The sequence below is a fragment of the Rhinichthys klamathensis genome, unplaced genomic scaffold (genome assembly GCF_029890125.1).
Source record: "Rhinichthys klamathensis goyatoka isolate OS25496 unplaced genomic scaffold, OSU_Roscu_1.1 h1tg000060l_1, whole genome shotgun sequence".
In the NCBI taxonomy this organism is placed as follows: Eukaryota; Metazoa; Chordata; class Actinopteri; order Cypriniformes; family Leuciscidae; genus Rhinichthys; species Rhinichthys klamathensis.
The window spans coordinates 1,598,491-1,614,642 of NW_026606605.1; the positions used below are offsets into that span (position 1 = coordinate 1,598,491).

Sequence of the window (16,152 nt, forward strand, 5' to 3'; positions counted from 1 at the left end):
AGAGGGGAGTGTCGTCCTTTGTTGTGCTCGAGACACATACAACAATGTACAGATTTACAGGCGCTCATAATGTGTGACACACCGAGTGAATGCCGACATGGGTTTTTGAAAGGGAAATTGGCTACTGGATTTATTTTGTTTTGCCTATTATAAGAGCAGAAATGTATTCATCTTTTGGCTGTATCTGTTGTTTGGGGCAAGACATATCCAATTTATATGTGTATTGTAGCCCATGAATAATCATACTTGCTGGTCTCAGTAGAAAATGCTAAATAAATAAATGTTTTTTTTTCTATCAGGCAATTGTGGCAATTTTAGAAAATAAAATGCAGTCACAGCAGGTCACTGTAAAAAGTTATATGATCAATAAGTTATGACAACATATATTTTTACATTGCTTTTAACTTATCAAAATAAGTATAAATTTTTTTTTTTAAGTTATTCAAGTTTCAACTAGTTTTTTTAAGTCAGTTTAATGTAATTTAAGTTGAAATGACTTGATTGTACTTAAAAATTTAAGGCCGCAACGTTTTTTTTACAGAGATTTATTATATCATTAATATAGTAATGCACAAAAAATTTTTTTATTAAATGTAATAATACTGAGAAATATACAATTTTGTAATGTGAAATTTTTTTTCTATATAAACACATGTTGCAAAAGCCATGATGTAGAAAAGAGGCCCGTTCTCTTATAAACTGCATTCATGTGTCAATCTGACATGTTTATGTGAATTATAATCTGGTAACACTTTATTTTAGTGTCATTGTTACATGTAGTTACTATAGTAATAACTATTAATTATGCATATCACATGCAACTAACCCTAAAACAAATCCTAACCCTATAGTAAGTACATGTAGTTACTTATTATTACTCAGTACTTAAATGTATAATTACAGTGTAACCAATCTCAATACCTTAAAAACACAATGTTAATATTGCATTAATAACAGACCCTTTAAAAAAAAAAAGGTATAAAATATTGTATTTTTATGTGTATTATGGTACATTATTTTAGGGAACATCCTTCTTTTATTATAATCTTTCATAGCAGCTGGTCAATATAGGGTAAAAAATGTAAGAAATAGATATCACAATATACTTCCCCAGTTGATTAATCTGTTTTGTATGAAATCTTGTCATGTTTAAATATGCAATATCTAATTAAATAGCAATAACTTATACGTTTAAAACAGAAATGTGAACATTGGATAAAATTGTGTTTTTATTTTTGTTTTTTTACGGCCTTAAATGGGTTGTAATTGAAATCTACAGATGTAAATAGATAAAGTATAATAAAATAAACACTTAAATGTGTATTCTGGACATTTTATTTCCATTACAGTCATGGTTATGGAAGCAAAATAGCCCAAAATCTGAAAAAAAATCTGACCAGTGCATGAAAAAACACAATAGTTTTTCCTCAAGTGTCTTGCCTTAAAAGTACTTTTACTGTGTAGAATTATTAAATGTTTCTTTTCTCTCTGCAAACATGGTTGGCAAAAACATGCAGTACTAGAAAAGATGCACGTTCTTCATTATAAGTTGCAGTCAGTCAGAAATAACAGGCTGTTCGAAATGTGAGTGCTTAAAGGGATAGTTCACTTTGAAATAAAGTTTTGATATGTTTTAGCTTACCTCAAGGGCATCCAAGATGTCTTTGTTTCCGCAGTAGTTTCAATTTTGATATTTTTAGGTCAAACCGTTCTTGTCTGTCAGTCATATAATGCAGGTCTATGGTCACCACCTCAAAGAGCATGCACAGAGAAGTCCAAATTAAACATGATTTAATGACTCGTAAATGTAAGCACACATTGATGACCTAAGACACGAAACGAGCGGTTTGTGTGAGAAAACGAACAGTATTTATATCGTTTTTACCTCTTGTAACCACAGCCACGTCCAAGTGATCTGAGGGCGCGGGCGCTTCGGTCTGTGCGTTACAAGAGGTAAAAACGATATAAATACTGTTCGTTTTCTCACACAAACCGCTCGTTTCGTGTCTTAGGCCATCAATGTGTGCTTACATTTACGAGTCATTAAATCATGTTTAATTTGGACTTCTCTGTGCATGCTCTTTGAGGTGGTGACCATAGACCTGCATTATATGACTGACAGACAAGAACGGTTTGACCTAAAAATATCAAAATTGAAACTACTGCGGAAACAAAGACATCTTGGATGCCCTTGAGGTAAGCTAAAACATATCAAAACTTTATTTCAAAGTGAACTATCCCTTTAACCTGCCTTTGTGTAAATGGCAGAAGGACATTCATTGGCTGCGAGCGAACTATTTCAAATGATGTATAATGAGATAAAACAGGTTTGGTCATTGTCTAAACATCTGACTCGCAGCTCTCTCTAGGGAGCAACAGTTTTACACACTTAGCCCTGTGAAAACGAGACCGAGCTTTTTATCCTCATCCATCAAAAACAGTGTTTTGTTTCACACGAACCCTCTGTGGAGCATTTATAAGTGAACAAGACAAAGAATAATCTAGAAAGAGTTTATTATGCTGAACAACTGTCCCACCCTTCAGGTGTGTCCCTCACACACACACACTCGCTCGCTCACACAAACACAGCCTTCCTGAAACAAGTATTGTACATTAACATACATTCATTCTAAGCTTGTGTTCAAATAAACATTTATGGCTAGTCACATTATGCGTCAGGTGCATAAGTACATATCAAAACGTGTTATCCGTGTATGTCGACACAATCAGAAACGCACATTCATGCACGCAGACGTATGAGGGCCAGCAGAGGCACAACTCCTCTGTCGTGAGTTTTACATGCACAAAGTCCTACAGCATTCCTCAAATACACATCTACCCAACCTAAAACATTCATCTAACACATTACATTATAGTGTCTTATATCAGAGTATAAACAATCACACACACACACACACACCAGAAAGAGCTGAGCGGGCGGCTCCGGCGTGTGCTCAAAGATTACCTGGGTCAAAGGTCGCCCACCTTGTGAATACACATGTACATATACAAAGGCCTTTGTGCTTGTGCACATATGAACACACACACACACACACACACAGAAGATCTGTCACTGTCTTCAAGTCTGATTTAATAATGCTTGTGTAAGCACCTTCTCGTGGTCCTGTCCATATGCTCGTTCTCTCTCTGTGACTCTGGCTGGTGTGGCTCTATGTATATTCTCCAATAGAGGGAGACAAAGTTTGAGAGACACAGACGTTGAAGTTGGTAGAACATTTCCCAAAATGCAGAGGACTTCATCTCTCAGAGATAAGCAGTTGTTTTCCTCTGAAGTTGGGGTTTTCTTCTGGTTTTTAACCAGTCCTAGATATAAATATATATATATAAATATAAAAAACATACATTTACAAAGTGAAGTTTCTAAACTAGTAGGCTGTGGCTGCGTCCGAAATCACACTCTCTTGAGGAGATACTTCATTACCCTGCGAACACTAAAACGGTACGTTCTATATAGTATTAATGTAATTTGGATGTACTACGTTCGCCACTTTGTCATTATCATGTGATCTGTCAGCGTCACTGCCATTCACAAATCCTCTCCCGTGGCCTCATGGGATAGTAAAGTGTCCATCGTATGCACACTTCAGAATCTCGCCGGAAGTAGTAGGTCATCCGGGTACTTTTGCCTACTATTTTATGAGTACTGTGAATTCAGACATACTTCTTTTGTCACATACTGTTTTCTGCCTACTATATAGTAGGGAAGTATGTGATTTCGGATGCAGCCATAGTGTTTAAAGTACTTCCATACTACTTACGCTATTTTTATATTACATAGTGCCTATACTGTCTGTGCAAACTCAAAGTATGCAAAATTTCACCACTAAATGACCATATTGGGCAAAATGGAAAGTATCCCATAGCAGTCCTTTTAACATGTTTTTCTTGAAGAAAAAGTAACATTAAAATGCAAAATAACATAAAAAAAATTAAATAACAATTGAACATTGTAAATAAGTAAATTGATCAATTATTTAATTGATCATTTTAAATATTTATTATAAAATATATCAATTTACTAGACACCACCTGGACAAACAATTTGATGTAACAACGATGTGGCACACTACTTTTTGAAATGCTCATCGTTCTTTTATGCAATGGCTGCGTCCGAAATCGCAGGTACTTATTTTGAATAATTACTTCACAACAGCTAAAAAAGTTCTATATAGTATGAATATGGGAAGTATGAATGAAATCCATACTTTGTTATTGTCATGTGACCTACGGAGTCAGTTGTGTTGCTTCACTGTCCTTCACAAATCCTCTCCCGTGGCCTCATGGGATAGTAAAGTGTCCATCGTGTGCACACTTCAGAATCTCACCGGAAGTAGTAGGTCATCGGGGTACTTTTTGATTACTCTTTTATGAGTACTGTGATTTCAGACATTTTTCGCCTACTATATAGTAGGGAAGTATGTAATTTCGGAGGCAGCCATCTTGTTGCAACATTTTATCTTGTTGCAAGTGGGTTTTTTATTTGTGCACTTGTTATTCCGTGTGGAAAAATCAAATAAATACAATTAAACATAGTCCCATCACACACTATATTTAAAAAAAAAAGGTTTTTTTTATAGAGACAAGTTCAGACAACGTTTTGAAAGAGTACAATTTTTAGTAAAGAATGCCTAATTGAACGAGTACTTACGTATAGAGAGGCTGCAGCTGTAAGTGAGAACTCTTTTGTGGAGGCTGGTAACTATAAGAGTCCAATCCACCAATGAAATCAACTGCAAAAGAGACACTCATCAAAACTTCAATATCATTGTGATTCAGTTTCTAACAGCAGATTTCCAAATACAGAACACTTACAGCTGTCCTCGTCATCCAGGAAGACTCGACTGACATAGCAGGCATAAACAAATCCAAAGAGCTGAAACACAGAACCAAAACAATACGTGAACTGGCCAAACATTCATATGCATTTACTTTTGTACATGTAAAGAAAGGAGATCAAACGGAAGCACTCACTGCAAGAAACACTTGCAAGGCTGAGCTGACCACCTCTATGTACTGGTAATCCAGTAGGCAGCCACTGACAGTGATCACATGATGATCCTGAGGAGCCAATGGTGAGTCAGGCACTGGAGTAACTAAGCAACCGGGCCCGTTCTCCATCCACCAGGAACGATGAAGCGATGTGTTAAATGTCATTAGAAAATCCTTGTCCTGAAGAAGAACACAAACAGAAAAAAAATCATTAGCTCAACTTTGACTGAGTTTTATTTACTCTATTTTAGTTTTATTAATATTTCAAATACAATTTTTAGTTTTCATGGTAATTTTTGTTTAAATTTTAGTAATTTTGTTAATTTTTTTATTTTAATTTAACTTGTACAAACTTATATCAATTTATTGCCAAGGAAATATTTAGAAGTTTTTCTATTCATATTTTTTATTTAATTTAAGCATTATTATTATTAATAATTTTTTTTTTAATATTCAGTTTTAGTTAATGATAATAATCCTGTTCCAAAGAAAAATGTTTGTCTTCATAATCTATTAACTCTTTCCCCGCCAGCATTTTTAATAATTTTCACAAAACTTTCATGGCCCCCAGAATATTTTGTTGCATGAATATATCAAAAGAAAACAATTATTCTAGCTTTTTTCTATGCATTCTTTTTTTATCAACACTTGAATGTGGGTGTTTCATAAAAAAAGCAACATTTTGAACAAAAAGCTGAGAAAAACGTGTTTTTATTCTAAGACTACGACGTGCATTAGCAATGCTTTTATTGTTTTTATTGTTTTTCCAGATCCTATCGTATAGCAGTGAAAACACGGAAAGCAGGAAAAATCCGTCAATGGCGAAGAAAGAGTTAAAATGTCCTCAAGCCCTAATTTTCCTATTAGATCACGTTAACCAATAAACTCTTTTACGGGAAGCCCACTTTTCATAATCAAAACTATTCCCAATTAATAAAATTAAATAAAATGCCCTTAGTTTCACTTGAAAATACAGAAGAAAAAAAGCCATTTCATGTTGACTTTAAGATTAAAGCATAACAATGCATGATATCAAGCATTTAATCGGACTCTTTGGTGTATTTACACAATGACTAACAATGACTGGAGTCTGGAGCAATGAAGTAAATTCACCTACCTGTGACAGGTGGCCAACTTCCAGGTAAAAACAGATGATGAAAGAGTTCCAGCCAACCCAGAGCACAAGCCATACAGCATACTGAAAGTGCGCACACACACAAACACACACAAATATGAACTAATGAACACATATGAGACATGTAGTGTTCAAAAATACACCATTTTCGTTTGTGAATTACATCTGACATTTGTTTGTCTCACCATGATTATGCTTATGCCTACCAGTATTAGATATCTGGAGCGGATTTGCACCGTTCCAAATGCTCCCAAAATGACGGCCACAATGTGGAGGAAATTGGCCAGGATGGGAGCCCACTGATATCCCAAAAAGTCAAACACCTGCCTCTGTAATGCAGCGACCTGTGAACAAACCAAGAACAGATTACATGCACAATCATTCAACTTTTATGCATTGCATACGTGTGCACAAAAAGCTTGTGCCAATACAGATAATGTCACGTATAGCTGTCGACCCTTGTCCCACATCATTGCAGACTTCAAAATGAGCTACACTGGGTTTATTTAGGCAAATATGAGACTGGCAAAACAAGCTTGTGCTGCAGACTCCCAAGTTACATTGGCAGGAAAGTAGTACACAAAATCTGGTATTGCTGGCGACTATTCTTGGCAGAGATTGACGTGCGCAGCATTCATCCAAGAAACGGCCCAGTGCACATTAACCATGGAAAATTCTTCCAAGAAGGATCATCATCAGCCACGGGGATCTGCGCCAGTGCGATTCTCGTACACTGGAACGTCCATCATTGACAAAGTACTGCATGTTCTCTGCCGCTTCGCATATGCATTTATTAAATATTTGGGTTAATTTGATGATGGAGAGAGTCTGGTGGAGGGTTAGTTTAGCCAAACTCCAAAGCTGTGTCTGGTCCATGTTTGCTGTGCACTTTAATTAGTTTAGTTCTAATTACTCTAATAACAATTAGGCGACTCAGATTTTTATAAAGAATATTCGGCGAGAATAACTATTGAAGAGTTAGTTCACCTAAAAATTTTAATTATCCCGTAATTTACTCACCCTCAACCCATCCTAGTTGTATATGACTTTCTTCTTTCAGCCAAACACAATCAAAGTTATATATATATAATAATATCCTAGCTTTATAATAGGAGTGAATGGTACCTTAGATTTTGAAGCCCAAAAAAGTGCATCCATCCATCATAAAAGTAATACTTACGGCTCCAGGGGTTAATAAAAGCAACGTTTTTTTTGTGAGAAAAATATCCATATTTATAACGTTATTACCGTACGCGAGTTGAGTTCTGAGGGAAGATTGACCTCTGACCCTTTGCTTTGATTAATAGGATCAATCAAAACAAACACCGGTCATGAATTAGAAGTCTAAAAGGAGAAATGTGGGAGGAGCTTGAGTTTTTTGCCCTATATGTTTGAACCGAGAGAAGCGTCTACTCTCACCTAAGCTCACGCTACTCCCACATCCTTCGTCATCCGTCGTGTCAAAGGTCACTCTTCCGCGGGAACTAGACTCCCGTACGCCAGTTAACGGAAGCCAGTGATTATAGTTTATAAAGTTACAAATATGGATATTTTTCTCACAAAAATGCATTGCTTTGCTTCAGAAGGACTTTATTAACCCCTGGAGCCGTGTGGAGCACTTTTATGATGCATGGATGCGCTTTTTTTTTTGGCCTTCAAAATCTCGTCCTCCATTCACTGCCATTATAAAGCTTGGAAGAGCCAGGATATTTTTTAAGATAACTCCGATTGCGTTTGGCTTAAAAAGAAGAATGTCATATACACCTAGGACAGCTTGAGGGTAAGTAAATTATGGGACAATTTTCATTTTGGGGTTGAACTAACTCTTTAACAATGAATCAGCAGCACACAGGTTGCAGTGGACCATTAAACCCACTAAAGCAAATGGTCAATAAAAATATAGTCCCCACACACAGAGGAGCAATCCCAAAGCTCTGTGCTGCAGCTGTTTCCATGGAAACTGCCTGGAGCCCCGGCCCACAGCCCTATGAGAGTAGAGCCCCTTCCTCAGGAGACCCTCATCCTCACATGCACCTCATCTGTGTGTTACACAAACAAATCACGCATATGCAAACATATCTGGGGCATGAAGTTTGAAGCAAAGGCATGAAGTATAAAGCAAAGTTTTGACAGGTGACTCGACTGAAAAGGGAACCAGGGCATCTTGTCCCTTGGCTTCACCTCTTCCAAATCACAACCTCAGGCCAGTGGATACCCTGCGCTCTCTCTCTCACACACAATATCTGTTCAGGTAAGACTAGAGATGAATTAATGATCAACAACACTGTCTTACCAGCTGCAGGCAGCAGATGACCACCAGCGTGCACCTCCCGTCGCACGGACCCATGCTCTCGCGCTTGAGGCACGGCTTGGGCCCCGCGAGGCGTCGGGAGAAAGCGGAGTCCCCGGTGAGGTCCAGCGCGCTTCAGGGTCTTGCTTCACGATCACCGTTCAAAACATCAAGAAGCCCACCGGGCCGCGTGCATGCTTCGGTGAGTCGATGCTTTCTGGTGTCTGCCGGTCATACCGGACCTCCTCCGCGGAATTGTCCTGACCGAAGCGTCCTACAGGATCCCAATCTTAGCGGATCTGCCACACCTTCATTCCGCACCGGGTACCAGGCGCAGACAGCCCCAAAAATAGCACAAAGAACAGAGGAAGAGTCAGTGAGCGCGTTTAACTGGCAGAAATGAGCATCATATGATAAGCATCAGACGGAGCGCGAGCGGGGGGGTGTAAGGGCGCGAGGTAAGAAAATAACGCAAATTAAATCCGGAGCGAGCACAAAGCGAGCCTTTGTGACTTACCGTGAGGTCCGGTATTCGTTTTTTCCGAGCCGATGTACCGTCGGGGGTCTCAGACTGGCGCTGTAGTTTGAGAGACCATCCTCCTGCCCCGGCTCTTTGTCAACATCGGCACCGGGAGGAGGGTGAGGGTTTGTGGGTGGAAATCAGACACCCTCGTGCGAGTCTGACTGCAACCCGCTCGCGCAACCGCACAGAGACGCTCGCCGCGCGCTTGGCACGACATGAGGCGTTTTACTGAGGCTGAGCACAAAGAAAACCATCATGCGGCTGCGGACGCTCTTATTACAAAGTGGAAACATTTCTATATTTAAACTAATTTTACGTATGCAAGGTGTAGCCTACAATATACACTACAGTTTTAGTACACACACACTTACAGTAATATATATCATATACAGTACATGTGTTTTGTACATACACACGTGACACATATATATAAACACACACATATGTGTATATATATATATATATATATATAAAATGTACACAAATAAATCACAATTTTTAGTTTCTCTTCAAACAATAAGGGAGTGTTTTGACTGATGATATTCTGTTTTCTTCTGTGTTGTTGATCATATTTGATGTGATATGTGCACTGTTTATGTATAAATATGAATTAAAGTCTAAATTAAATAAATTCATCATATGAAGCAATTGTTTCTTTTCAGAAGATTTGGATTACACTGCTTAATTCATAAATGATTACTTTTACCATGTTTAATACATTTTGCAACACACATATTATACAAACTTATGTTAGATGTGATTAATCGATTTGACAGCCCATATATATATATATAAATAAACACACACACACACACATATATACATACATATATATATATATATATATATACACACCATACTTCATTTACAAAGACGGTGCGCATACAAATTTTGGAAACAAGTTTATTAAAAGCATAAAAAAGCCAACGTTTTTCCATCACATTTCCCCCCCAACTGGTCATCACAATTTCCCAACCAAATACAAATGGCAAAATTCCAAATAATATCTCCATCTGCCCATCCTCTTCTCATTCTCACATTCAGTCACACACATAAACCGCATTCGCACACACAAACACAGCTACTGAATCTCTCCGATGTAGAGGCGCTTATCACTGGATCCAGAGAGAACTGTGAAAGACATAAAATAATGGAGTTACACATGGAGCAGAAAAGGGAAGAATGTGCTCGCTTTATCATTCCAGTTATATATTCTATTATTAGAATAAAATATTTTTTTACCAATGGGTTCTTCTGGATGGAAAGCCACCTCATTGACAGACCCAGCATGACCAGGCAGCTTATAAAGGATCCTACGAGTCGTTGTGTCCCATATATACACAAACCTACAACACAAACACACCACATTAACCTCACACATAATCATAATGCACAAACACTGCATAAAGCACACAAACACACCCTTACCTGTCAGCAGAACCGGCTGCAATCTTCCCCCCATCAGGAGACCAACAGCATCTGAGAAGATTCTAAGACACAAAAAACATTCAATTACAAAACACTTTTTATGAACTTCCAGTTCAGCTTCAGTGATGTTTATTGAAATAATTCATCATTAATTCACCCCTGATCAAGGGTGTTCACACTTGCAGTTCGATTCACTTGGTTTGGACCAACAAAAAAACACATTTAGTCATGGTCCGCTTAGCATTCACATTGGCATTTTAACACCAAAGCTAAATATACTGAACCAAAAGGCATAAGGATATGTTCACAACCTGATTTTATTATGTATATTTCACGACAGAACTTACCGAACATCCAAAACAATGCTGTGTTCTGGGATAAATGCGCTCGTTGTATGTGCGTAGCTACATATGATGGTATTTTGACCAGCTGTGAACTTGTGAAGAGCTTATAAAATGTGTAAAGGAGTCAAAACAGCGTCAGGAATCCCTCAACAAAGATCTGCTGCAACGAGACTCGTTTCTGATGCCTGTACCGAACTGTGATGATGGGCAACATCGCGACTATGACGAGAAAAAACAGATATGCTTGAGCATTCTGTCCTTTTTAGGGTCGCATCTTGTGACATCATGTACCGTTTTTGGTTCATTTGCATGTCTTTGGTCTGTGTTGCGTTCATATTTCATTCGAAACCGCACCAGTTTGTTTGGAAGCGGACCGAAACTCATCTTTTCAGGGTCTCGGTCCACTTGTTTGGTGTCATCAGGGTTCGGATGACAACGTTACACTTATTCAGATGAACCGCACTAACAGAGCAATCGCACCAGGGTTCATTGTAATCAAACCAAACCTGCCACGTGTGAACACACCCTTAAAGTCTAGCTTTAAAAAAAAATTGATAGCAGCAATCACAGTGGAAATCACATACTCTATTTATTTATAAACAACAAAAGAACTATAAAATAAGGTAATCTTTTTTATTGTTGTAAATATATACAAAGAGAATTGGGCTTACCTTCTCAAAGTTATGGACATTTCCCTGAAAGATCTTCACACACCTCTCCTTTGGTGCAAACGGACGGATATCCCAGACACGCACTGTTTCAAACACAGAAAACATCAGCAGACGTTTTACATGTAAACTCATTAATAACAGGTTCACATATACTACCATTCAAAAGTTTAGGGTCAGTATGTTTCTTTAGGGTGAACATGAAAGACTTCTTTAAATACTTTTGAATGGTAGTGTGTGTACAAACGCACACACACACACACACGTAAGCTTACCGCTGTTATCCATGGAGTTAGACAGCAGGTAGGATCCATCTGCGCTGAGACTCAGACCGGTCACAGAGTCTCCATGACCCTGCATACTGTAAATCAGTTTGTTTTGTCTGAGGTCCCACACCTGCAGCAATACACACACATACAGACAAGAATAAACAAACATTCAAAAACATTGAGGCAAAAAAAGCCCAGAAGAGTATTTGTTGCACACAGACCTTTATGTCGTTGTCGATGCCTCCTGAGATGATCTGGTCACTGGTGTCATTGAATGTCACACTAAGAACCTGATACGTGTTCTGGAACGTGTGAACAGAGGCCTTCTTCCTGATGTCCCACAGCTACAACAACACATGAACAAAGAGGAACCAAGGACACTTTTAGACCATCTGAACACTCTTATTTAAAAAGCATGATGAGCAACAACCTAAAGACTTACTGTAACAACTATCATAATAACATGGTCTGCATTTAAAAATGAACTTTTGCTGTTTCAAAACTGTCTTATAAAGGTTGAGAATGCCCAGGCTAAAAAACTGTATAATCGTTTAATAACACTTCAGATGAGCTGAGTTTGTTTATGTTATTATTTTGTTTTTGTCTATTTTTATTGTTTTGAGTTCTTTCAATCTAGTTTGTTCTCCCTTGTCATGTGAACAGTATAGAAAATGTCTTTTCAGATGATTTGCAGGAGGTGTGACTCTTAGTTTACAATAGAATAAGGTTATATTGTACATTTTGAGAATGTCATATTTTTCTTCTTTGTCAGACATTTTTATTGTTTATTGTGATAAGAAAAAATTCAATAAAAACAAAAAAAACAACTATCATAATACAGACGGCAATCTTTAATTTATTGATTAGTCGGGGTGAAACGATACCCTCATGTCATGAAGTCACGATTCGATACATATCACCATACTGAACTCATGATACAATATTATTGCGATACTCCAAGACATAAAACAAAACATTTACTGGTGATTAAAATCTAAATTTGATATTACTGAGGTGTAAATGCATAGGCTTTGACTTGGTGCTGATAACCCAAAGCACAGGACAATAATGACACCAGAATAAAAATATTCATGATTCTGAAGCTTAACATACTGAATTATTTTAGACGAATATGCTTGCACTGACACTGACTAGATATATTTAAAATAAATGTAAGCCACATTTTACTGATAGCAGGAGACATTTGGCATTATCAGGACCCACAAATATTCCCCCATTGCATTATTATACATTATATTCAACATTATATATAGTAGTTTAATGTGGTACTGACTGAAAAAATGAATAATTTCTCACAGTAATTTTTATTTTGGGTGAACTATTCACAATACAGTTTGTCACTATCCACGATACATATCGTTGCATTTTTGTATTATGATATATTGTGACGATATATTGTTACACTCCTATTGATTAGCTATTTGCCTGTTTATACCAGAGAGACTATGATAGTGGAGATTTTGACTTAAAAGGGAGATTGGGTTCGTGACACAAACCAGGTCATATAAACTAGGCCATTTTGACTATATCCTGGGCCAGATTGAAAATGCATTGGAGTTTTTTGTTTAAGATTCAAAAGGTCGAGACATGTCAAAGACTTCTTGTGGGTTTCCAGTCTAGACTCGGGGGTCGATTGGTGTCATGTTTACCTTTACAGTTCCATCATCGCTGCCTGTACAGGCCAGCTGTGGGCCGCGGCGAGCCGGAAAACATGAGTTCACAAAGGAAGTGTGACCTTTCAGACGCTTCACACGCTCCCCTGTCTCACTGTCCCACACGCATACGGTCTTGTCTGTACTGGCGGAGAACAGCAGACTGGAAGACACAAGCACACACTGAGTATGTGATATATACTAGTGTATGCATTATTCTTGTGTACATTCTCAAGAATTCTTTGGTTCCATAAAGAACCTTTAACATCCATGGAATCTTTCCATTGCACAAAAGGTTCTTAATAGTGGAAAAATGTTCTTTAACTTTTTACTAAGAAAAAAAAAAGGTTCTTTTAAGAACTGTTCACTGAAAGGTTCCACCAAAAATGGTTCTTCTATGGCATCACACCCTTTGAAACCTTTATTTTTGAGTGTAAATGCAACAGGAAGCTTTTTCTAGAACAATATCTGTCCCACAAACGCACCTGCCGTCCGTATTATAATGAAGCTCCATCACAGCTCCAGTGTGGCCTTTAAGCGTGGCATAATTCTCACATTCTCCATAGACATTCCACATCACTACAAGAACATGAAAATCAGACATAATCAATAAAAGCAAATCAATATAATAATATAAAATAGTCAAAGTCATGTGACTCACAGATGAGGCGGTCATATCCAGAAGAGGCTAGTGTGGCTCCATTGGGGTGAAACTTGCAGCAGTAAACTTCCCCTTCGTGACCGGAGAGCAGCATTATGGGAGCCTGCAGACTGGAGCTGCGGGGGGGGCCCTGACATTAACACAAACAGATTAGTGTTTATGCAGGTGCTCTTATAAATCCTCAAGGATGAAGAAGCCCCCCTATCATTTGACTGCAGATGCTAATCTGTTCTGAAATCTGAAATCGATTTTAAACTAACCTTTTAAGTGAAGCAAATCCTTCTCGTTCGCTTCCATGCACTAATTTTTTCATGTACTGTAGTCTCTCCTTTTTAAAGCGTGTGAAATGTTCTTTATTAATGTTGTTATTGGTGAGGGAAATATGTATGATGCTTAAACGCATGGTAGATTTGTATACACACAAAGTGCAATAAAGGATAATAAGCAAGCAGTGTTGGGTAAGTTACTCTGAAAAAGTAATAAATTACTAGCTGCTAATTACATCTTTAACAGTCCATTTAGATTAATGTACTAATTACGCTCTCTCAAAAGTATTGGATTACTTATTACTTTCCAAATCCCATATATATCAACCTCAAACAGTTGAACATTACAAGGATAGGAATGAAACTGCACTTCTGATTCTTTCAAATAAATAATTAAAAATTGCATAAATTATTCTTGAACTGACCAAAGTATATAAATAGATTTAAAATAGATATTTTAACATTAAATTTTGATGTTAAATCCACTGTTTTATATGGAATTGTTCTATAGTCTATACAGTATTTTATGCAATTACATCAAAAGTAAACTGTAAACTGTAATTAAATTACAAAAAAATAAGAGTAATCCCTTACTTTACTTTTCAAAGGGAAAATTAGTTAAATTACAGTGATTAATTACACCCAACACTGATAAAAATGACTGGTTTTATCACTGGTTTTAGTTGCGAACGATTGAGAATGACTAAATGACTCGCTCATACTACTTGTCTTCACTTACTGTCGTAACAATATTATGATGTGACATATAGAAGTGTATCAATGAAAGTATTCAGTGTTCAAGACCTCTTCCACGTTTAGCTTCACTGAATAGATGAAAGTGCCTTCATTTAATTAGTTTACTTGTATTTTTGACCAAATGTCACATTCATAAATGCAAGATTAGTAAATAAAAACACTTTATGGTTTTGTTGACTGAAGTTTGGCTGTACATAGACAGTATTAGAGACTCTTTGTTTAAGAAAGTTAATAAAGACTTTAAACGTTTGTGAGTTTTACAAAGTATTATTTGTTATTTATATACACGCTTATATTATAACAACCCCAGGTACTTTTTCTTTCTTTCTTTCTTTCTTTCTTTCTTTCTTTCTTTCTGTAGTTGTTTTAGTTCTGTTTGCATAATTGTTCGATATTTCCACTGACTGGAATGAAAGTGAATGTATAATGTCAATATAACAACGTAACCGTTACATTGCCGTAACACTGTAACCTGCAGAATTATACACTGAACAAATGCCCTTGGTGAATTGATTCAAAAGATTCGAGTCAGTGAATCAAAGCCCCACTACTAGTATAGGCATTTATACATCTATGAGCAACAGTTAGTTGTTTTAATCTAATTCAGCTCTCAGTTTCTTTACCATAGCAGTGAGTTGTTGCGACTGCGCTGCAGACACCAGTTCTGTCCGAGGTCTCTTCACACCGACGGGAACGACTGCCATCTCTAGACCGCGCTTCTTCGGTTCGATCATTGTCGTGATAAATAAATGAAACAATAAATTTAAATGTTTCAAAACTGCGAGCTTTTTTCAAATGAATGAGTATTCCGAGCTTCCCACCACCATCGAGCAACACACGCTCGCCAAGTAAAACACATCCGGTAACACGAAGCCTTCTGATTGGCTGGCTCACGCACCTCGCGGTCTTATTGGATACTGTTAAAACTCTGAACCGGAAGAGAATACACTCACTCACGGAAGTCGTGTGTCATCCAAACAAGAGGAGTGTAACGTTCATGGTCTACATGTATTTACGTTTAGTGTTGTGATGTTTTGTAGTGTATTATGGATTTACTATATTTTCATCGGATGAATTTTTTTGGAATTTAAACTGCGACTATTTAGCACGTGCATACTGGAATTTTCTT

At 37.3% G+C, this 16,152-nt stretch overlaps 2 protein-coding genes across 3 annotated transcripts; both read right to left on the reverse strand.

Moving 5' to 3' along the window:
- Positions 1-2,497: 2,497 nt before the first annotated feature.
- nkain1 (sodium/potassium transporting ATPase interacting 1) lies at positions 2,498-9,175 on the reverse strand. Of its 2 annotated transcripts, none has more exons than XM_056249531.1 (8): positions 8,953-9,175; positions 8,439-8,743; positions 6,352-6,489; positions 6,128-6,208; positions 4,993-5,190; positions 4,834-4,894; positions 4,670-4,751; positions 2,498-3,324 (listed from the first exon to the last, which is right to left on the reverse strand). In XM_056249531.1, the coding sequence occupies exons 2-8, from the start codon at positions 8,490-8,492 to the stop codon at positions 3,315-3,317; spliced, it is 624 nt and encodes a 207-aa protein (XP_056105506.1). In that variant the 5' UTR covers positions 8,493-8,743; positions 8,953-9,175; the 3' UTR covers positions 2,498-3,314. The 2 variants fall into 2 exon arrangements, with proteins under 2 accessions (XP_056105506.1, XP_056105505.1); XM_056249530.1 differs by having other exon boundaries at positions 8,949-9,175.
- A 670-nt stretch (positions 9,176-9,845) lies between these two features.
- snrnp40 (small nuclear ribonucleoprotein 40 (U5)) lies at positions 9,846-15,891 on the reverse strand. Its single transcript, XM_056249532.1, has 10 exons — positions 15,647-15,891; positions 14,002-14,131; positions 13,826-13,919; positions 13,338-13,503; positions 11,889-12,011; positions 11,674-11,794; positions 11,402-11,484; positions 10,387-10,448; positions 10,201-10,304; positions 9,846-10,089 (listed from the first exon to the last, which is right to left on the reverse strand). Exons 1-10 carry the CDS (start codon positions 15,755-15,757, stop codon positions 10,040-10,042), a joined length of 1,044 nt encoding a protein of 347 aa, XP_056105507.1. The 5' UTR covers positions 15,758-15,891; the 3' UTR covers positions 9,846-10,039.
- Between the last annotated feature and the right edge of the window lie 261 nt (positions 15,892-16,152).

What these genes read in the sequence shown, in the direction of transcription:
- snrnp40 (XM_056249532.1), bottom strand. Translation starts at nt 15,757, where the DNA reads ATGATCGAACCGAAGAAGCGCGGTCTAGAGATGGCAGTCGTTCCCGTC. An exon ending in TGGATATGACCGCCTCATCT is followed by an intron (nt 13,920 to 14,001) that starts GTGAGTCACATG and finishes ATGTTCTTGTAG; the next exon opens with TGATGTGGAATGTCTATGGA. An exon ending in TAACTCCATGGATAACAGCG is followed by an intron (nt 11,485 to 11,673) that starts GTAAGCTTACGT and finishes TGTTTGAAACAG; the next exon opens with TGCGTGTCTGGGATATCCGT.
- nkain1 (XM_056249531.1), bottom strand. Translation starts at nt 8,492, where the DNA reads ATGGGTCCGTGCGACGGGAGGTGCACGCTGGTGGTCATCTGCTGCCTG. An exon ending in TCATCTGCTGCCTGCAGCTG is followed by an intron (nt 6,490 to 8,438) that starts GTAAGACAGTGT and finishes GTTTGTTCACAG; the next exon opens with GTCGCTGCATTACAGAGGCA. An exon ending in CCTGGATGACGAGGACAGCT is followed by an intron (nt 4,752 to 4,833) that starts GTAAGTGTTCTG and finishes TCTCTTTTGCAG; the next exon opens with TTGATTTCATTGGTGGATTG.